The 23,353-nt window shown below is 41.0% G+C and overlaps 1 protein-coding gene across 1 annotated transcript; it reads left to right on the plus strand.

Moving 5' to 3' along the window:
• Positions 1–2,327: 2,327 nt before the first annotated feature.
• Positions 2,328–14,539, plus strand: CTXN3 (cortexin 3). The gene is made up of 2 exons (XM_039544755.1): positions 2,328–2,689; positions 11,273–14,539. Exons 1-2 carry the CDS (start codon positions 2,684–2,686, stop codon positions 11,612–11,614), a joined length of 348 nt encoding a protein of 115 aa, XP_039400689.1. The 5' UTR covers positions 2,328–2,683; the 3' UTR covers positions 11,615–14,539.
• Positions 14,540–23,353: the final 8,814 nt, after the last annotated feature.

The following is a 23,353-nucleotide window of genomic DNA, read 5'->3' on the forward strand; positions in this document are numbered from 1 at the left end:
GGTGACATTTTATTTTTTCATAGCCGTTTGGAAAGGTTGTGCAATAATAACCAGCTAACTTAAAAGGATACCTTCAGACCTATTAATAAAATCACACCAAGAACATCCCTAGAACACCAAATAGAGTCAGATATAGAGATGCTGTAGTTTAGTACTGTAATGAGAATTAATTAGTGGGATGGTTTGAGTGTTACCTCTGGAGAGCAATTGACTAAAATGGCTATAATAGATTTTTACCTTGCTGTTCCTACAGAGTGTTTTCACCAAATGTGATGTATGTAATCTTCACAAGCACAGCTCTACTATGCCATAGTTACAAAGAGAAAGCTTGAGGTCCTTGCTGTGACAAACCCCAGTGCAGTAAAGTGTGAGCACAATAGAGTAAGGACATAAGGATTTAAGCCCATAGTAAATACCATGGGACAATTGTGGGAGGTATTGTTAATTTGGTAACTACAGCACAGTGATGTCATTGCTGATATCAATAGTATGCAAGGCCACTGCATTAAAGCCCAATAAACTCACTGGAAAGACGCCCATGGACTTTATTGGGCCTTAAATGAATGTCACTGTTGTCAGCTGTTTGTAGACTTTAATAAAATACAAAACAAAAAGATAAAATGAATCTTTACACCCGTTGTTTCATCAATTCTCTCTGTCCCCATGTTTATTAGCCACAAACTGTGCATTCATTGGAGCATACATGGGTTCAGAGTTGTGAATGTCTACAAAGATGGGCAGACCAAAAGAGAAAACATTCATGAATGACATTTTCCAATTATTTAGAACCTATCTACAACTTTGTTTAATATAGTAAAACAGCCTCTCACATACAGTTTTCCTCTTGGATCTAACAAACCTCTTCCATCCTGCCTTTATCTTTTGGTTATTGTGTATATTCATGCTGATCCTCTAGCTAGGAGAGAAACTGAGTGGATTAGTATACAAAGGCTGAAGCTGGTGTCACAAAGGGAATAATTCAATAAGAAGTGCTCAGCAGAAACAGTTTATTCTTTAAAAACACAAAAGTACCTCCCGATAACCCACATAACTTTGCTGGGATCACAAAGCTGTCCTGAATTGGGCTCTTTTTAGTAATTCAGTTTTAGTGAAGCAGTAGTGTACTACCTCTGTGCTACCAACACTGTAAGGCCTTGGCTAGCTACACGTATAAGTTGTACCACTTTCCAGTATAACTAAAGCAGCATAATACTCTAGTGTGGACACAGTTAACCTGGTATAATTAGGTTTATACTGGTATAACACTGTTATTTCAGTATAACTGCATCCACACTAGGGCTTGTACTGGTATAACTCTTTCAGTTAAAAAAAAATCATACCCATAACTGAAATTGGTACACCTGTACAAAAGCTGTGCGTAGACCAGGAGTAAAGCTCAGTACAACCCCTGTTTCTGCATCCATGCTGCCACTCCTCCCCACCTGGAGCCAGGTATGTGGAATTTTGCATGTGTGTGTGATGAATGAGTGGAGATATTATTCCTCTTTGTTTACTATGGTGAAATCAGACAAAGCATTAAGAGCCAGATTGCGTGTAGTCCTTACACGGGCCTGCAGGGATGGAAGGGGGACCACAAAGGGCCTCTCTCAATAACCATCAACGCACCTTGGGAAACGGATTGCCCCTTAGATGGGAAACAAATTGTCCCATGATGCTGCTGCTGGGGGGGATTGGTTCCACATTGCCCCCTACACAGGGCTGTAGCACAAATGCCCTGATCTAACTATAAATTGTTCATCCTTTCCCCTGCCCCCTTGAGCCCTTTCAGAAAAAGTGGAAACCAGGGGGAAAACAGTGTTTAAATCAGTGTCATTTACTTGGCACACCATTTTAAAACTAGCGTTGTTTTCTTTCAGGAAGGGAAAATAAGAACCATATTGCTTTACAGAGTGTTTTTTCCTCAAATAAAGCAGCTATTTTATTAAGGGAAACTTTTGCACATGGCTTGAAAACAAATACGGCTTCCAGGAAAAAAGAAATGCATCAAAATAAGTTTAAAAACAATCAACAGCTATGTTGACGGGTGCATGCCAGATGCTGTTGCCGGCAGGTTATTTTTATATAGTAAATGTAGCCGAGAATTACTCTCACACATTGTTTTTTAGAAGTCTTCTAATTAAGGAGTTTTCCTGAAGGTCACAAACTGTAATCAGATTGGCTGATGAATGCTATTTGTCTAATACTGACAGCAATCCTTACAGTAAAAAGAGAAATACTGGTATATTTATGGCTTCAATTTTAGCAAAGATATGGGAATGCCCTGTAATTTTTTTTATTTATTTCATGTACTACTTTTGAATGTTAATATACTCCTGAAGACAGTTTCAGACAGATTGCTAGGCTGCTGCTGTACTCAGTGAAGCAGAATCTACTGAAGAGTTGCTGAGGCAGAACTGAAATCATGCCTCGCCTCAAAGAAACGACAGTCTTGTCAGCTAATTATTTCTAACACACAAACAGCATTCTTGTCTAACATTGCTTTTCATGTAAAATTCTAAGCCTTTTAAAGGCAGCTCTAGTGCTTAGGTGTTCATCCAGGTTCTTTGCAGCCCCTGCTACTTTGCACTTACATTATGAGCAAGGTGAAGAATGGAAACTAAAGATACCTGGAACTACCCGTAACAGCTGCAGAAGGAAATGGGTCGGGTTTTCTCTCGACTAGATGAAGGTACTTGTATAACAAAAACTGTGTGCCCAATTGTACTTATTTATTTAATAAATAATCTTTATATTTTACATGCCTGGTTAATACTGTTTATATGCAATATTTCCTGGATAGAAGGTAAGATTTTGTGACATGGAGATCTAAAACCTACTAAAATTAAATGTATCTAAAATAAATTAATACAAAGTATATGTGACCTGTACTGGTTTTTTATGTTTTTTTTTTGAAAAGTTCATTAAGGTTAACAAAGTTGACCTTTACTAATGCAAGAAAGAGGAATGTAAAATATATTAGTCTCATTGAGCAGCGGATTTCTTAATTTGGAAAGGTTTGTAATTGTAATCGGATTATTTCTTCCCAGTGGGATCCAGCCTAATCAAATATTTTAATAACATGTTAGCTTAAAGGGCTTTAACATTTAATATATTATGGACATGCCTTAGCACTATGCAATGGGGAAAGAATTACAATGCTAGCATTTCTAAATTTTGTTAGCTACAATGCTAGCTGTAAACTTTTTAGAAGGAAAAGTACATGGAGACAAAGGGAAAAGGAAATAGTGTATTTTGTATGGCGGGTTCAGATTAGGGGCCAGGTCCTCAGCTGGTGTAAACCCATTGAAGCTATGCTGATTTATACCAGCTGACTCCCACATGCTGTTCCTTTTGTTTAAATCCAGTTAGCCAGTAAAGTGAGCAGTTACTTCAATAAAGTCAGTTGCTGATTCTGGCACTAAGTGGTTCCCCCAGTAACTTTGCCCCTACGTGCATATACCTTACAATAGGGTGTCTCATTAAATGAGTACACACAGCATATATTTAGTATTACAAAATGCTACTTCTCTACATCTAAGGTAAAAGATACAGGTGCAGTTTAAACATTACCATATACTATTCAACATAATTACAGTACACAGTGTTATTGGAGAGGCAGCCAAAGAAAAGTACAGTTCCTTTTATAGTAATATAATATTAATATTACCCCTGAAATCCAATTAACTTCATCAAGTTGCTTTAACAAAGTCAGTCACTGATTCTTGCACTATGTGGTCTTTTTCTAGCCATACCACCAGGCTGCGAGGCTCTGCCCCTAAAAGCTGTTGGGAGGAAGATGAGGATGTGTGTGCATGGAGGGCAGTGGCAATCTGCTGGCCCTGAGTTCATAAATAGGAGAGGGTGAGGCAGTGTAAAATAAGACAAGAGTCGCTGCATTCACACTCAGACTGTGCAGTGATGGTTGTCAGGGTCAAAGTGTTATATTGTACATGAGGGTTGTGAGGCATAAGTAGATACCACAGTGGGCATATTTAATACAATTTGCCAATTTAGTGGCTAGTTTTGTGAAGTTATATGTATTCCAGGTGGCTTTGATATGACTATCACTACAACAGAGTTGTGAGCGTACGGAAAAAATCTTTGTGCAGATGTTTAGAATAGGGATGTTTGAGTGCGAAGAAGCTTGTGTGATGTTTGTATGTAAGGAAATGCTGTGACTAATCTGCTAAACTAGAAAGGATATTATAGAAAAATAGTACATGTGGCTGTGACACAACTTAGGTCTTGCATGCAATCACATGATTTACATTACACTAGATAAGCCATAATGGAAACCCACATGTGCCATTAAATCCATATACTTACATTAAATTATACATACTTGTGAGGTACCTTGTGAAGTCACAGAGACAAATTCTGCTCTTAAGAATGAAGTCAGTGAGTTTGCATTGGTGTAAGTAAGGGCAAAATTTGGTCCCTCAGTTTTATCTTAAAAGCAAGGATATTCCCACACAATCTCAGTCCTAACATGTTTATTATTTATACATTTTACAGTTTTCAGGGGCCAAATTCTCTGCCACGATAAATCTAAAGCAATTAAATCAATGGCACCTGTGGCCATTTACACCAATAGAGAATTTGGTCCGATATGTCAAAGTGGGTCAAAACTCTTTAAATTGTGTATCTATATGCTCAGGACTGGTTTTAGCTGGTCAGATTCCTCCACTGATCCAGCTCATTTTAAAGGGTTGCCTGTTAATTTTAGGTAATTTGCTTAAAACTGTATAGCAAGTGATTTATTAAATAATAGAGATAAATGTGACCTGGAATACACTTAACCTGGAATTTCATTTTTTGTCTATGGAAAAGGAATTTTATATAAAAATAATATATATATATATATATAAAAATAGATACAAATATAAATATATATAAAATAATATAAAAATAATAATTACAGGATTTTTATCTTTGAATTTCCTTTGCTGATGTCTTTAAAAGCCTGGAGATTATGCGTTCTTCATCACACCTAGAAACAAAGGGCCAGGTCCTCAGCCAGTGTTAATCTGTGTAACACCACTGACTGCAGTGGAGCTACTTCCATTTACAGTAGCCTAGAATTTCATTTGCTACCGAACATCAAATGTGTTTCAAAAATTGGGCGGTTTTGCAAATATTTGACTCTGTTCACTGCAGTGTTTATACACAAATATAGTATAAGAATTGCAAAAAACACAACACATTGAATGGTAAATGGTGAGATTCTAATTGTACAAAAGTTAGCAAATTGAGATTTCAGGTTCCTTCTTGTACATGTATGTTACAAGAGTCTTTCATAAAACAGACACAAATCCTATATTCAATTATATAAAATACTATTTTATATAAATGGTAATAGAAAAAGGTGCAGTTTAAACATAACAGTGCAAAGTCCAATTCAGTTACAAACACAGCGGTTTTGGAAGAGTGACATTTAAAAAAAGAACAGTTCCTTTCCATTGTCTTCTTGATCGATTGGTCCATTAGCCCTCATAGAGAGAGCGCCGATCACAATACGGCATTCAAGTTGTTCAGCCACTCACTGGCCAGGCTGTCAGTGGCTCCGGACACCTAATTGGCATAGCACACCGCAGCACAGAACCCCTGAGCTCAAGCGATCTGCTAGCCTTAGGTTTCCAAATGGCTGGGATTACAGGCGCACGCCACCATGCCCAACTCTTTTCCATTAGTCTGTTATATTTTTTTCAAATTAAGAAGCTTGAAAGCTTTTTAGGGTTCCTGGCAAAGAAATAATTAAAAAACACAACCATTTTCAATGCAAGTTTGCCTTTTTCAAAACCAAATGTTGGAAAGTCTAGAAATGCTGACCTTAACTCTGCCTGCATATTCCTGGTAGTCTGTGTCCCAACTTTCTAAAGCAGTGTAATGTATTCAATAAGTGCATCTGTATCAAAGCTAGTAACCTTCTCAACTCCATATACTTGGGTGGTTTGACTCCTGCAGGGACACTCAAACTTTAACAAATTTCAGGTTTGCAGGTAGGTGGTTTCTGTAGCATGAGATAGGTAACTGAACCAGCAATGGAAGTTTATAGCATCCAGAGTAGATTGTCCAGTCATTGTAGATTGGGTGAGTCTGGGTGAAACTAGGGACAGGTCAAAATTTGATTGATAATGATAACCTTGTTACAACCTTAACGATGGAGAGAGACTGTCCAAAAGAGTGAGAGATCCCAATGTCATGCAAATGTGCAAGGGGACAGAGTTGAGCTGGCTGTGGTAACCCTAATTCTGTTTCCTGACTTGTTTGAAATAAAAGTTCAGTCCCTATGTGGCAGTGACATGGTCGTTGGTATATTTCAAAAAGAACAGGAGTACTTGTGGCACCTTAGAAACTAACAAATTTATTTCAGCATGAGCTTTCGTGAGCTACAGCTCACTTCTTCGGATGCATAGAATGGAACACACAGACATGAGATATTTATACATACAGAGAACATGAAAAGGTGGAAGTATGCATACCAACAGGAAGATTGCACTAGTCGTGAGAACCTCTCACAACTTATGCAGCAACTCAAATGCTGCAACATCAGGCAGCAAAGTGGGAAACTGCCTGATTTTCCTATGTTAAGTTCTCCTCACACCTTCTATGGGTCATCTTAATTATCACTTCAAACGTTTTTTTCTCCTCCTGATGATAGCTCATCTCAATTGATTAGACTCTTCCTGTTGGTATGCATACTTCCACCTTTTCATGTTCTCTGTATGTATAAATATCTCATGTCTGTGTGTTCCATTCTATGCATCTGAAGAAGTGAGCTGTAGCTCACGAAAGCTCATGCTGAAATAAATGTGTTAGTCTCTAAGGTGCCACAAGTACTCCTGTTCTTTTTGCGGTTACAGACTAACACGGCTGCTACTCTGAAACCTGGTATATTTCAGTTATTGTTCCAAGGAAAATGATGTATTCCATTAAAACAGACCTCCACCGATTTCTTCAAACATCTCTGCTTAATCCACAAAAACAAAACAAAACCTTCTGGGCTGGCATTAATCATAAGCATTTGAGTTCTTTTGTTTTAAAAAATGTATAGCTACTACAACTGAGTGACTTAGCTTGAAAGTGCTATCTCAGCCGGAACTATAATAAAATGAGCTAATGGTTATGTGCATGTTAGCAAGAATGAATGGTAACAACAGAGACGGATGTGGACAGAAAGGTATTCAGTTGTGTACTCATAAAAAGAAAGATTATTCATATCTGTGAGGAAATCATTTCAACAAGAAATTGAACTTGAATGCCTTTACCTCTAAAAGCTACTCATCGAGTTAAAGGCTAATCTGTTTGCTCAATCAGTCTTAATTCTATTTAAGTCAGATAGACAGCTGCCTGGTGTTTAGACAAACCTCTGTTTATAATATTTTTTCCCTTGAGGATCTCTAATCCAGGTAATAACCGGGCCCAGCTCTGGCTGGCTTTTAAAACCAACAATAAGAAACATATTCAGATCACCACAGTCCTACTCTTTTTTTCATCATCTGATAGCTGCCACTTCAGTCGTAACTTTCTGTGATGCCTACGATGAATTCCTCTCTGGATCAATGTATACATATGCAATATCATTATTTGAGTTTTACACAATTATCATCAATGTTTCATAAATCACTGCATAGACAAGAAGGTGAAAAGTAATGAGGGGTGGAAGGATGGTTTTGTGGCTAATGGAAAAGTGGAAAATCTGGCTCCGATCACTGACTTTGCCGTGCTACTTCCTGTGAACCCTTTGGCAAGTCACTTAATCACTCTTCTTCCATTTCTCAGTCTCTAAAATGGAGATGATAATATCATTTGTATCATGATATCTCACAGAAGACCCAGTCAGGATCAAGGCCCTGTTGTGCTATGTGCTGTACAAACAAACAGAAAGACAGTCTGTGCTCCAAGAAGCTTGCAGTGTAAGATGCCACCACCACCGTGAAATCTGTACATGAAAGGGACCCTTTATGCACAGATGTCCCCAGAAGTACACCTCTACCCCGATCTAACATGGTCGTGGGGAGCCAAAAATCCCTACCGCGATATAGGTGAAACGCCGTTATATTGGGGTAGCGGTGGCAGGGCTGCAGAGGTGGCAGGGCTGCAGCGGTGATTTAAAGAGCCCGGGGCTCCAGCCGCGGGGAGCGCCAGGCCCTTTAAATTGCCGGTGAGCCCCACTGCTGGAGCCCGGGGTAGCAACGGCAGGGCTCCAGCAGTGATTTAAAGGGCCCTGGGCTCCCTGCAGCAACCAGAGCCCCAGACCCTTTAAAGCACCGCCGGAGCCCCGCTGCTACCGCGCTATATGCGAACCCATGTTATATCAGGTCATGTTATAGGGGGTAGAGGTGTATGTGGAAAAGTTGTTTGGCTACTTCTGTAGCACCATACCTTCCATCTCCCAGGCCCCACAAAAATCTCCCCATGAATCTAGGATCTATACTCAGAAAGGGGATGCAGGCTGGAGGAGAAGAGGGTAGGTTGTGGATGGGATGAATGCACAGGTGTTTCCCCACGAAGATAATACAGCCTGAGGTTGTACTAGCATTTCCCTGTAGCCCCCTATACTGGGTACCTACACGAAGGGGATCCACAGTTGCTCAGCAATGGTGCAAAGGAGCTGGACTGGGAGCTAAGTATCTGTCCCTACATGTTTGTCTGCTCTATGGGCAGTGCAAGATCTCTGAGGTCCTTAGGCAGTCATTTCCTTGCTTTCAGAAAGGTGAGTTTTGTAAATGATGTGAAAGATAAGCACTTTGTTGTCATTTAGCAACATTTTGTTGTTGGATTTAACTTTTATATTGCAGCGGCCACAGTTAGGATCAGAGTCCCATTGTGCTTCAGTGAACTCCAGTATGAACTTAAGGAGAGACCCTTTGTGCTCCAAAAAGCTTACAAGTTTTGGTTAAGTGCTGGCAAGACTTATGCCTAAGAAGTAGCCTTAACTGGCTTTTGTGATGACTTTTTTTGGTGTTGGTGCATGTAGTTGTAGCATGATAATGAGCAGTCTGGGGTTGAAAGGCTGCCAAATCCAAAGCATGCTTCACACCTCTGTTGATACATAAAATCAACTAAAACCAGTTATGGCTATGAGAATGATTACCCAATACATCTCTGCACACACCCCATTTTGGGTGCCTGTTCAATCCTTAAAGAAAGTAATTAGCTCACAATCTTTAATAATTCATCAAATGATTTTGAAATCCGGTTTCTTCAAAGAATGCAAAGCATTTGTGTTTTACTGAGCAATATAGACCTGCTAAATTTAAAACGAGGTTTTTCAAGCACAGTAAAAATCTGAACTTTCTTGAGAGGTGAAAACTTTCCATTTCCCACCATCCCCAAAATCCTTAGCCCATTTTTAGATGATTGTACATTATTGAATGTATGTTTCCAAACCTTTCCTAAAATACTCAAATCTGTGCTAAAAGCAAGGATGACAAAACGTATCTCCAAAAGGTAGTTTTAGGAGAGACTTTCAAGCCCCAATTCAACAAAGAATTTAAGATTGTGGTTAACTTAAAGCACATGCTGAAGTCATTGTAGTCTTTGAGACTTAAGCATGTGCTGAAGTGCTTTGCTAACTCAGGGCTTTGGTGACTAAAATGAAGGGTTTTTTTGTAGAAGTAGTTTGTTTTCAACCTTCATTATAGCATCATTGCCACAATGTTATAATCCTGTGTCTCAAATCCTGTGTCTCAAAGATTTATCATTGGACCTTACTTACATTTCCTCCTCCATTTATCATCTAAGATCTGACACTTTTATTAAACTGCTTGATCTTAGGATTACAGCTCTTTTCATTAGCCAGGCTCTCAAATTTTTCATCAGCTGGTAGCTGGAAATATACTTTCAAAGATTTGAAATTAACAACTTTTATATCATTCTGTCATTTCAGTTATACATTGGTTCAGGCATTAATAATTGTACAGCTGGGACATTTGTTCTTTTATTACCTCTTCCATTGTTTTATTTGAAGTATGTGTGGTTTTAAAATTACGCTTGACGTGTAATTATATAACTGTGCTTTCTCAGTAGCACATTCAGTGGTGGTTATTTTTATTGACTTGCTTGTATGTCATTACTGACCAGGTCTCCATTTTGAATGACAGCTAATTCTCAATGGATTTCAATGGCAGCATAAAAGTTTTGCTTCTTTCCACAGTTTTGCGTCCTTCCTCCTAGCTCAGGTTCAATTTTGTTTAAAAACAGTCTCTTTTCTTACCATCTGCATGAAGTGCTCCGATTGTAGCCTATTGTGCTAAATTGGGGACAAACAGGGATAACCTGTAGCCATCATACCTCATATGGATTTCATAATCTAGGTACCTAGGTTTAGGCCTCACCAATGCCTGAGGTGAGACTAATAGAAATGTAAGTACTGTAGGCAGTGCTGATGATTTTGGTAGGGGACATTCTTACAGCCACATTTGGGCACCCATTTGAATACATTTCACTTTACTCATTGATTTAGTGGGCCCATATGCAAGGATGGCATGATGTGGCCCTGAGTCAGTACTGACCTGATGACACTACATAGCACTACAGCATGCTTTGAAATGTGAAACCTAGCTTCCGACTCACTCTACTTATTAAAAGATCATAGGTTGAATTTCAGCATGAGATAAGGGCATTAACTAATATGTTGGGCTACATTTGAGTAATTTCAGTCTGCCTCCCTAAAATTCCTCTTGTTTCAAATGGAGAAGCTACTTTCCCTATCTTTTATAAATGCCATGTTGTGCTATGGGCACAGAATGGCTGCCAGAATCCAGCTTAGAGGTGTCTGAATTTCAGTTGTATGTAAGAGATCGCTGTCTGTGTCATCTGGGTCCATTTGGGATAAAAGGTGTTAAATTTTTTTATTATTTTCTGATGCTCCTCCTCCAAAACTGCTGGCACAGTAATGACACTCTTCTCCCAGGTGGAATGAGAGACAGTCTGCTTCAGACCTGTCCTTTCGGTAGCTTACCTTTTAGCAGTGTTCTCTGAGCAGCGTGATTGGAACCCTGACACTTCCCCTTGAAGAGAGGGAAAATTCTACATCAATCCAAATGGTACATGATCAGATTTACCACCCAGTACTTGGCCATCTTATAGACAAGATGACTGTTCATGATATTTAACAGTAATATTAGGTCTTTCATATTATGAAACCAATAAACATGGAATGGAAGCAACCATGGTGTTCCTTCCCATATGCCCTCTGCGTTCAGATGAGACCACACAAAAAAATTAGGTGCATTCTTAGCTAACATTTTTTCCCCTTCCCCTGCAGATAACACAAGTACATCTAAGTGACTTCTACCATGGCCTCAGCAAACTGATGATGAAAATAAGGAAACTGTGGGATTACTCCTTTCAGCTTCCCTGGACAATGGAAGGAGAGCCTATCACCTCTACTTTGTTGCCACCTGGGAATGTTCCACAAGACGCTAGCTTGACCCTGGAACAGAAAACCACCTTTGTCTTTGTGATCTTATTATTTATTTTCTTAGGCATCCTCATTGTCCGATGCTTCCGAATTCTCTTAGACCCCTACAGGAGTATGCCAACCTCCACCTGGGCTGACGGACTTGATGGGCTAGAGAAAGGACAGTTTGATTATGCCCTGGCTTAGACTGAGACTCAGAAATACTATTTAGAGGAGTTTGGTTTAAAAAAAATTCCTGGAATGTAGATTTATTTCCCCCCAATTTTCTCAGCTATTATAAAAGCTGCCTTGCATGACTGAACAAAACATTAATTTGTTTTTAAATAAATGTCAAAGCGAGTTAAACATTTGAAGATAGACTGGTGATTCTCCTAATGGAGGGAAAAAATAAAACAACTGCGCTTCAAAACATATTGGAACAATATATAGCATAGATGGTATCTTATGACTCAGAATAATACTTTGATTTGTAGTTATTGGAGAAAGTCTTATTGTTTGAAAGTAGCTTTTTTACAAGCATCAGTAGATTTACAGGTGGGGTAGGAATGTTCTTTTATGAGTTGTATGTAGTGATTAAATAAAATTTTAAAGCCCCACTGACTTTTAAAATAAATGTACGGGTGGGGGGAGAGAGGGGCAGAAGGAAGTTAAGGAATCACATAGCAACCATTTGGCCTAGTGATACTGGGCCTATTCCTAGCTCTGTCACTTGCCTGCTGGGTGACCTTGGGAAAAGTCACTTTACCACTCTGTATCTCAGTTTCCCATCTGCAAAATGGGGATAATGATGTAACATCCTTTGAGATCTACTGACGTAAAGCATTATGTAAAAGTTAGGTCTTTTGATTATTATCTAGCCATAGTATTCTGTATTGAAATGGTGCAGATTGGAACCTCAAGGTCCCTGTGCATCTCTTTCCTTTTATAACATGCATGGGGGAGACTCAGACCAGATTTCTTCATGTCACAATCACAGCTCTTCAAAGCTGCTCTGGCTTATTCCTCTGCCATTCAATACAGCTACACCTAACACATAGAATGTAGCTGGAGTTCATGCAGATAATTCCCAATTGCTATTGCCAGCTCTAGAGGGAAGAGAGGGTCCTTTATTGTGAAGCCTGGTACCTCCAACCAAGGTGACTCCTCAATTTACATGAGGCACAAGGGCTGCTGTCCCTTAGGAAAATGAATAATGTTACCACTGCTGGCACAGAGTATTGACCCCGGTACACAAGAAACAATGAAGTACATCAACCCAAACCCCAGCAAAGGAATGACACCCCAAAGTAACAATATAACAAAGGGAGAGCTACTGGGAGCAGGAATATAGGACCTAGGGAAGGATAGGGTTAAGGTTAACTAATAAGTACTAACATATCAACACTCCCAACACTTCCTAGCCTAGAGTTCCCTCCCTGGCACTTTCCCCAGGCAGAGGGTATACTGAAGATGAGTCTAGAGATGAGTGTTGCAGTGCCATGAATGCTGGCCAGCTTAAACAAAAAATGCCACCTTTTAACTATAGTGTAGCCAATTGCTTGACTACACTTACAGTTTTATATTAAAAATATTTGAGAGACCAAATAACCAAGTTTAATTGATTTATTAGTGAAAGACAAAGCACAATATGAAAATGAGCCATCCATACCATTCTTTCTAGGAAGCAATCAGTCTCACAGCATGGCATTCACCTTATACAGGAGGTCTGATTTGAAAATAGGTACCTAAGTCTAGCTATATTTGTAGAACACCTGTTTACAAGTTAGAGAGCACTTGATAAGTCATCCACCAGTCTATACTTGTTTTTTGATACCATCCTGTAGCTTCCTTATCTTTGCTTTGGATACCACATTCCAGGTATCAGTAGGTCATGACAGAATTCCCTTGTGGTACCAGGAAATACCATTCATTCATTTTGCTTCTGATAGGGTTTGTACTTGGCTGTGCAAAACTGTTGCAAATGTTGCAAACTGTTATGTGATGTTAACATCATTCTGGGAAAAAACATAGCACAAATTAAAGTAATAGAATTTAGCATAACTACCCAGCATTCAATACAATGTGTACAATGTTACTATTGTGCACAAGACCTATTAGTGTGGTGTGTCAGAAACATAACACTATATACTAGATAATGTACCACTTCATGAACATGATGCAGTGGAAATCGGTGGCCACAAAGAGCTGTGGTGTCACGTGAGGTTGTCCTGCAGTCAGTGCCAGGTATAAAATAGCTAAACTACAGCTTAGGGCCTTGCAATATGAGGGGCTTCTAAAAAAGAAAAAACTGACTAAATTTCAAATTTTATTGAAATCAGTTGATAAATAAAGGAGCTATGGCAAAAAGAAGATTCTGTCTAAATGTAGACATTTTTGTTCAAATATGACAAAAATATACACATCGGGCTACACAAATACCCTTACCCTACCCTTACCTTTCACTAATTGTTCATTAGTGACAAACAGGAGGCCAGGGCTGAGAAAAAGAAATGATAATTGCACTTGTAAAATTAGTATTTCTACATGTAAATCTGCTATCAGTCTCCTAAGGCAGCATTTTGCTGGCCATCTGCTTCTGGTAAAATTCTGACCGTGCCTTTGTAACGTATTTAAATAAATAAATAATCTCACTGCCGACAAAATCGGGAAAAAAATGTGAGGTCGGAGACGGCAGTGTCGTGAAGCAATCCTGCCAAACTCATACTCATATGTTAGTGTGTTCCTTCTTCTTTTGATCTGTACATACGTACAATTGTGTATTTTAGTGCGCATGCCACTTTCTGCTTCATGCACTATCCATACTTCACATGATTGAGTTTGTAGGTGATCATCTTATGGACTTGGGTCGAATGGATCTTGAGGAGGATACATTTGTGTTGGTTTTCCTCCATCAGTTTCAGGAACCTTCATAGTACTATCAAAGAGCGCTGATAAAAGGATAAATAGAGGGTTTTGAGAGACATGAAGGAAGCTATACCTATATATCGAAATATTCTGAGTATTTGGTGAGTAAGTTATTTCAAACTATGTGCATATATATATATAAAGCCCATAATATTCATTATATTTCTTGAATATATATTCAGGCACTTTCTCAATGCCTGTCTAGAGATTACCAGTCTTTTTTCTGGTAAATTCTTTCTTTCTCTTTCATGCATAGAGCTTGTTGTCACTCTGTGTGTCCGAGGTGTTTACTCGAGATTAATTAGTGGTCCTGTGGGAGACATAGGATAGACAAGCAAACGCAAAGAGAGATGTCTGCCTAGAAAAAGACTGGGATTTTCTGCTCACCGGGTTTGGAGCATGAAAGATAATATTTTATTATAGGTAGTATGCTATGTAAAAATTCTTATATAGACTTATAAATCACATACCATATGCATAATATATTGTGTTTTATAGTATAGCAAAAGAAAAATCCCAACAATTAATTGTTTTGCAGCAAACATTAAATTGGAATAAACAGTTATAAATATATATTTATATATAGTCTGGATAAACTTTGTATTTCCCTAACAAAATTAATCAATTTTTTATGTATTCATATGAAAAGAAGGATCATTTTCCTTATTCATAGTTTAGAAAAAGTTATATATCTTCTCTTATTTTCCTGTGAGAACATAGATAAAAAAGCAGTAACTTTTCACAGAAATATCCTGGTAAAATAACACAGGTTTTTGGCATCTATATATAAATTAAATTTTATATTATAAATATTGAGATGTATATAGCTATACAACAAAAATAATATTATATATATTATTAACATATATATAATTTGTTGTTCTATAGATATATACATCTCAATATTTATAATATAAAATTAAAATTTTTACTTGTTTCAATAAAAAACTTTCTGCTACTAATTTTAGTACCAATATTAGGTAATTCAGCATAACCTTCTATAAAAACAAAACAAATCAATGTATTGGAAAAATACAACCCATATATAATTTTCTGATGGTTGGCTTATTACCTGGGTGTAATTCATATTAATATAACTAATAGTTGAGCTTTAAACTTGTGGGTTATCTGCATCCTATAACCTCTATTGCCGCTTATATTCTCTGTTGCCATTTTATATCCTCTAAGAGTCTCATTAGGTATTCAGACAAGGAATTCCAGAATTTAGATGCCCCAACAGAGAAGAAAAATTTCCTGAGAACTCTTCTAATAAATTGTATTTACTGTATTTTTTATTTTGTTTTTTTTTATATTGTTTTGTTTACTTCTACTTTACTTACACATGAAATTAGTTCAAAGAATTTGACTAAAATGTATTTCTATCATGATGTCATTGTTATAGAGAGGGCTGCTGAAAAATGATTATTACTTTATTTTTACAACTTCGCCTTTGTATATATGCAAATATAAAGTTTTCGTGTTTATATATTCAGTGTGCTTTCTGTGAAAATAAGACATTCATTTTTTTTTTATATGGGGCCTCTTACACTTGACATAGTTTAGGGCCTCAGAATGTCAGAATCCGGCCCTGTCTGCAGTCTTACGAGGTTGTCACCCCAGACAGACATATCTGCGGAGGAACAGGCAATACCTTCTCCACCTTCCAGAAGGAAGGGAGATAAGGGACACTAAGTTTGCTGTTTTGTCTGAGAAAGTCTCGGAAAGGCAACAACCACAACAGGTCATGATAACCAAACCCCAGGACATTAAACTGGCAGAACAAATGGCGTTCTCATCTCAAGACAACAGTGGCATTCAGGGGCATGCACAAGGGGGGGGGAGCAGGGGCATGGGCCTCCCCAGTAATCATCGGTGGGCACAGAACTCCTCCGGCCTGGGGGAGGGGGGCAGAGCGAGTTTCTCCTGGCCCTGGGGTTGTGTCAAGGGAGGGGGAAGAGCGAGCTCTTCCGGCCCCAGGACCACGGTAGGAGCTGACAGCTCCTCCAGCCCTGGGCCTTGGCAGGGGCACAGAATGTTTCCCTCCAAAAGGGGTCAAATTTAGATTCCTGCGCATGCCCTGGTAGCATTGATTTCAAGGGAGACAGCAAGTCCAAACTACAGTGTAAAGTGCCTTAGAGGGCACCTTGTTAGTGTAAACCCAATAGGGGTCCCTGCCCCACAAACATATGCAAACCAGCTCGAGCCCCCACCCAGTGACCTGGGAAAATCTTACACACACCTCCGCCCTCAAGGAGGAGGCCTTCCCCTCTCACAAGCACAGAGTGTTGGTGTAGCATAAACAACAACACATAAAAATCTGGAAAATAAAATAACAGAAGATCATCATGGGTCAAACCGTGAGACCCCACCATCAGCAAAATTGGGCGTGTCCTTCTCCTTCTTTCTGAGTCCCCCCCAACCCCCCCCCCCCCCCCCCCCCCCAAAAAAAAGTCTGTCCCGGTGTCCTGCAGCCCAGTCAGAGAAGAGAGTCTTCTGCAGAGGTCCCCCCCCCCCCCAGGAAAAAAAGGGGCACTTCGTGGGTGGGGGGGGGCTGCCTGCTGCCTCTCTGGGGTTCTGCTTCCCACCAGCCGTCCCGCAACGCCGCTCAGCCGGCTGGCTCTGTGGGCTGCTCTGCTCTGCCTCCGCCGCTGTTTCCCACTCACCACTCACAGGCACTGCTGCTCTCCACCACCACCTGCCAGCTGCTCTGCTCCACGGTATTGCTTCAGCCCCCCCACCCATTAGCACGTACAGTACTCTCAGCTCTCAGCTCAGTAAGTCCAGCTTTAGTGATTTCAGCTTTAGAGATTCCAACTCAGTAGGGGAGCCCCAGTGCCTGTATCTTATTCTTAAGGAACATTAACACTAACATTCCCACATTGGAGAGGAGAGAGGACAGGAAAACTGCTGCTCAGCTCACACACAAAGAACTGCACTACAGCAGTAGATATCTGTCTCCAGCCTCTCTCTTTCAAATGGTTTGGAACCCATGTGTGCCCATCTAGCAAAGCGCTATCAGCTGACAAATGAACCCCCATCACAAGACAATTTTGTAGTTCCCCATTTACCCAATCAGTTTCATTCCTCCTCCTGCCCCAATATTAAATTGCTCCACAGCTCTGCGAAAAATAACCATCCCATGCTGCCATAGTATATGTAAGGGGGGTGTGAGTGCCCATCAAATAACCGAAATACCAATGCAACACTTTCCGACTCCCCATAATTTTGACTCTGCTTACATTAGTGAGTTTAATTAGTAGGCTGAGTATGAGTTTTTGGACTGTGACTTAAGGGTATGTTTAAGGGTATGTCTACACTGCAATTAAAAATTCTCAAGTGGCCCATGCCGGCTGACTTGGGCTAAGAAGCTGTTTAGCTGCAGTGTAGACACATGGGCTCAGGCTAGAGCCTGAGCTATGAGACCATCCCCCACTCACACGGTCCCAGAGCCCGGACTCCAGCCTATGCCTGAATATCTGCACCACAATTAAACAGTGCCTTAGCCCTGCTGGCACAGACCAGCCACAGGTGTTTAATTGCAGTGTGGAGCTACCCTAAGGCCATGTGTACACAAGCAAGGTTACAACAGCGCTGCTGTAAGATCACTCATGTAGCAGCTCTATGCTGGCAGGACAGCGTTCTCCTGCTGACATAATAAAACCACCTCCATGAGCAGCAGTAACTATGTCAAAGAGGTGCAAGTGGCCAAGGGGGGGGGAGTGAAGAGGTGTGAGCAGTGGGTGGAGGGGGTGAAGAAGCACAAGTGGCAGGTGGGGGAGGGACTCGGGGAGGCGGCAAAGAGGTGTGAGCAGCAGGCGGGGGAGCAGGCGAAGAAGCACAAACAGTGGGCGTGGGGACTGGGGGAGGCGGCAAAGAGGTGCATGAGTGGTTGGTTGGCCAGCTGGCAGGTGGAGGAAGGGAGTTGAGAGGGGCTGGGAGTGGAGCATGGTTGGGGCTTCTGGGGAAGGCGGCTGAGTGGGGGCAGGCTTAGTGGTGTGGCCACAGTCGGGTGCACACAGCCTCCCCAGATGGAGGAGTCATGCACTGTTCATTGAAGATGTAGCATTGAGAACCGTACAGTTTAGTGGTTTAGCTTCCCAAGCAGGAAGTCTGGGGGGGTTGCTTTCAAACACCTTGGGTCCTGAGCAGCCAGACAGGCCAGCTTTCCTTTACGTGGGGTAATCAGAATAGGCTTTTGGAAAGGAAGAGCAGTATTCCATTCCAAGTAGGCAGCCTTGGTGTCACAGGGTGATTAGCCCCTTTGGTATGAAGCAGGGTCCAGTGCACCTGTGACTGATTAGTTGCTTAAGTTGGGCTTAAGAGAAGCACATTAGGGAGACTGGAAGAGTCTGAGAGCAGTCAGTCACAGGAAAGTGCAAAGAAAGGGGCTGGGCACGGCACGGCAGGGCACAGAGCACCAGCGGAAAGGAGCAGAACAGAGCAGGTGAGAACTACCTGGGAGAGTCAGGGCAGTTGCAGAGTGGGAAGCTCTGCAGGCCCTCCCTGGGAACAGCAAGGAATTGGCTGGTAGACTAGAGAGGGGCTAGACTGCTGATTCTTGAACCAGAGCTGGGAGGCTGAAAGGCTATGTCTACACTGCACCTGAGGGTGTCTCTCTCAGCCCAGGTAGACAGACTTGTGCTAGTGGGGCTCAAACTAGTGTGCTAAAAATAGCAATGTAGATGTTGCAGCTTGGGCTGTAGCTGGGGTGCTCAAGTCTGCCCAGTCCCCTGGTCTGAGCTTTACCCTGAGTTGCTGCCAGGACCATAACCTCCACGTTGCTATTTTAGTGTGTTAGCTACAGCCAAGCTAGGTATGAGTCTGTCTACCTAGGCTGGGAGGCTCACTCCCAGCTGCAGTATAAACATATCTGACAGAGCTCAGTTGCTGGACTGTGTTTTGGGTTGAAGGGTCATGATGCGGGTCACTTTCAAGTGAGTGGCCAGGAGAGTGGGGCCCTGGACCAAAGGCAGAAAGTCCCTGGGAACTGAGTGCTGGTGGTCTCCATTCCCCTCTCAGGTGGATGAGCTGGAAGTGAGGTCCCCAGAGAGAACTGCTGTGTCTCTGTTTTACAGTGGAACTGGGGACACTTGTTTTACCTTGAGGTTCTATGGACTTTTATGTGTACATGACTAAACCATGCCCAGAGGTGGGACTTTGAATTGGACAATGAAAGGAACTGTATTATTTTCATGGCTGGACTGAGGCAGATGCATCTGTCATACAGTGGTCTGATGCGGGAGGTTACCCCAGGCCAGGTTGCCTTATTACATATTGTGGAGAACATGGGGACCTCAATTAGCCCCTGGCCAGAGGGGTGTAGTACAGCAGGAGTGTGCTCAAGATGGGGCTGCCCTATCACTCATGGACCCATTTCTCATAAGCATGTAGGGTCACTGACTCCTTAAATGAAATATTGAGTCTTAAAATGGAGGGCCTGTATGTCAATGTAATCACAGGACAGAGAGCTCTGTGTCTCTCCACAGTGTGGACTGGGCCTAAATCTCTAGTTTATCCTACTGAAGAAAATCCTGGTCATTTGAAGGAAAAACTCACTAAAAAAAAATGTTGCTTGATATGTTTAATTATAGTCTTACATGACAGGGTGTGTTTAAAAATGAGGCCTTTGTGGTGATCCATGTTTATTCTCAGTGGCTTCAACATCAAATTTGTTCAGCTTGTAACTCAAAGCAAGCTTTTACTCATGCTTGTACAGTGAGTTCTACTTTCATATTTGAAAAAGAAGCTGTTTGCTTCCCATTCTGTGCCTCCTGTGATCAGTGCCCTTGGAGTTCTGCGGCACTTCAGAAATGATTTCTGCAGCAGGTTTTTATAGATTCTGTGCCATTTCTGCAGGACTGGTATATGAGCCTGCAGAATCTAAGCGAATCCTACTCCCTTTGTGTGTCAGAATAAAAGCACTTTACATTACGCAGAGCACTAGACACTAGCTTCTCATTCTTCACAGCAGCCCTGAGAGGTCTGTAGTATGATCACTCTTGTGTTGCAGAAGGGGAAGCTGAGGTAGAGATGTTAAGTAACTCTCCCAGGGCAGAGCCAGCATATAGTTAGTGGCAGAGCCAAGACTGGAACTCCAGAGTTTTGGTTCTCTGTCCTAGGTTGAGATCGCTAGACAATGCTCCTTCATGTTGTCGTAATCCTTACGCTAATGTGTACATTAACTAAGAAAAAGCGCATACAGCGTGGGTTTTAGTTTTCAGTGACATGTTGTTAGCACATACTAACTTTATCTACTGTGGTTTAAATTCTTGTCCTGCTTAATATAATGTGGTTGTAGCTGTGTCAATCCCAAAAGAAGTTGGTCCCATAAAATATTCTCACCCACCATGTCTTTCTAATATCATTTGGTATCAGGTGCTGTGCATATAAAAATGACATTGATGACTGGGTGTTAGTTCTCTGTTCAGGTACTATCGGCCTTCTGGCTAAGAGGGGTGAAAACATTATCTACTATCTGTTCTCAAGGTGGTAGAAAGCTCTATTGTTTTAGACTGCCTGGCCAAAGACAGGAAAAATTACTAAGAAAAGACTGGTTACGTGAAGGGTTCCAGCTGAGCTACATAGAACCCAAAGGGGGGGGGGGGGGAGGGGGTCAGGGAAAAGGTGGCTTACTGCCCAATTTTGGTGATCACTTTTGCCCTAAGTATAAATCTGAGCAGCCTTATGTGTAGGGCCCTACCAAATTCATGGTCCATTTTGGTCAATTTCATGATCATAAGATTTTTAAAATCTTAAATTTAATGATTTCAGCTATTATAATTTGGAATTTCAGGGTGTTGTAAATTTGGGGGTCCTGACCCATAAAGGAATTGTGTGTGTGTGGGGGGCGGTTGTGGTATGGTTACCCTTACTTCTGCGCTGCTGCTGGCAGTGGCACTGCCTTCAGAGCTGGGCAGCTGCTGGCTGGGAGCCCAGCTCTGAAGGCAGAGCCACCGCCAGCAGCAGTGCAGAAGTAAGGATGGCAAGGTATGTTATTGGCACCCTTACTTCTGCGCTGCTGCCTGCAGAGCTGGGCCCTCAGTCGGCAGTCACCACTATCTGCCTGCCCAGCTCTGAAGGCAGCAGCGCAGAAGTAAGGGTAGCAATACCAAACCATGACACGCTTATGGGGCTATATCCTATGCAATCTGCAACATGCCCAGAGTGTTTTCTGCTGCTCCAAAAATGCTGGAGTGCAAGGTGCTTCAGCATATTTCCCACAACATGTTCCTGGAACGCTGCTTATCCTGGATGGGGAGCAATAGGTGCAGAGTGGGGTGGCATAGAGCCAACATAGCTATAACTTCCCCTACATAATGCTGCTGGAGTGGCATAAATAGAATGGATCGGAGCCAAGGACCTGGCCCAGTAAACAGTATACTAGGTAAGTGAAAATTCTAGCCATTTTCGTTTTGACTGGATTTACTTCCAGTTTTAATCAGAGAGAGCTACCTATTTTTATGCCAGTCATTTATTATAGCCACATAAAAGGGAGTATATTTATGAATCCGATACTTTCCAAAAATCTGATTCTGATCTCACTTACACTAGTTTAATACCAGCGTGATGCTGCTGTTACTCCAAATTTACAACAGGGAAACTGAGAATCAGGCTCCAAATTTCTAATCCCATTCTATTGCATCAAAGAACTGCAAGGTTGCAACTGATGTTTAATACATGTGATATCTATTTTTTTTATTAGCTGATTTTTAGAAAAAAACCCTTGGATGTTATATTTTAATAATTTCTTTAAATACCATGACACGCTTCCACTGTTTTTTTTCCTCCCCCTGACATGATTGAAAATAATTTCCAATTTGGGTGACTTGCATCATTTAGTAAGCATTATAACTGCCATTTATAGTAGAAGAATTTTTTTTTTGTTTTTTTTGTTTTTTTGGAGTTAGAATAATCATAGGGATTTTTTTAACACTGGAGAAAAACCTCAGCAATGAAGATTAGAAAATTGCCCATTTCTGTGAAGAAACATGATCTATGGTTGCTGATCCACTCCGTGCCCCCCATGCCAGTGAAATGACTTTGACAGATACAAGAGATTATACCTGTGTAAAACTTAACCAGTTCTAAAAATACCTGTAAATAAAATAATGCTAATGTTCCTTTCCCGTCTCACAGATTTTTGAGTCATGCCTATCCTGATGCACAGGAAAATGAAGTGAGTTTGATACCTGGAGCAAGTGGGCATGTGGGGAACAAGACCAATGCAAAACTTGTTAAATCATATAGCTCCTCTCTTTTATCACTGGGCTTTCCATGTCTCATGTGGCACTTTGTGTATCATGTAAAGATGCCTTTCCTTACTTGAAACTCTGTGATAAATTCTCTATTCTACCTTCCCTTTCAGATCTCCCCTCTTCCTTGTTTCTTCTCCCTGGTTCTTCCTTTTCCTTTTTGCTGTGCCCAACTCTACTCCCTCACTCTCCTTGTTCCAAGCTTTCTCTTCCCAGAGAGGGGTCCCTTCCAGTACAATAGTGAAGGGTAAATGAAGTTTACCCATTTCTTAATTGGGGATGATTCAGTTTAGTTTAGGTTAATTTACTCACTTCTTTTTGTTTTTACCACTTTATGACTTGTCATTTCCACGTGTGAACATGCAGGACGAATTATCCTGATAGCAGAGGCAACTGAACATATCTTCAACATGTATACAGTGTAGCAGTAGCCATGTTGGTCCCAGGATAGTAGAGAGACAAGGTGGATGAGGTAATATCTCTTATTAGACCATCTTCTGTTGTTGAGACAGCTCTGTGTGGCTTGAAAGCTTCTTTCTCTCACCAACCGAACGTGGTCCAATAGAAGATATTACCTCACTCACCATACCTTCAACAAGCAGTAGTGGGGGAAAAAGGTAAATTAGAGCTTAATTAAATTGTTATTGAAAGCACAGATGCAGTGGCCTAATGGCTTTGATTATTGGCATCATGATTCAGGACATGTCTCTATTAAGGAATTTAAGGGAAAAATTCCCACTAGTGTTATCACTGGTTCAGTTGCACCAGT

This window comes from Mauremys reevesii, linkage group 6 (assembly GCF_016161935.1).
Source record: "Mauremys reevesii isolate NIE-2019 linkage group 6, ASM1616193v1, whole genome shotgun sequence".
NCBI lineage: Eukaryota > Metazoa > Chordata > Testudines > Geoemydidae > Mauremys > Mauremys reevesii.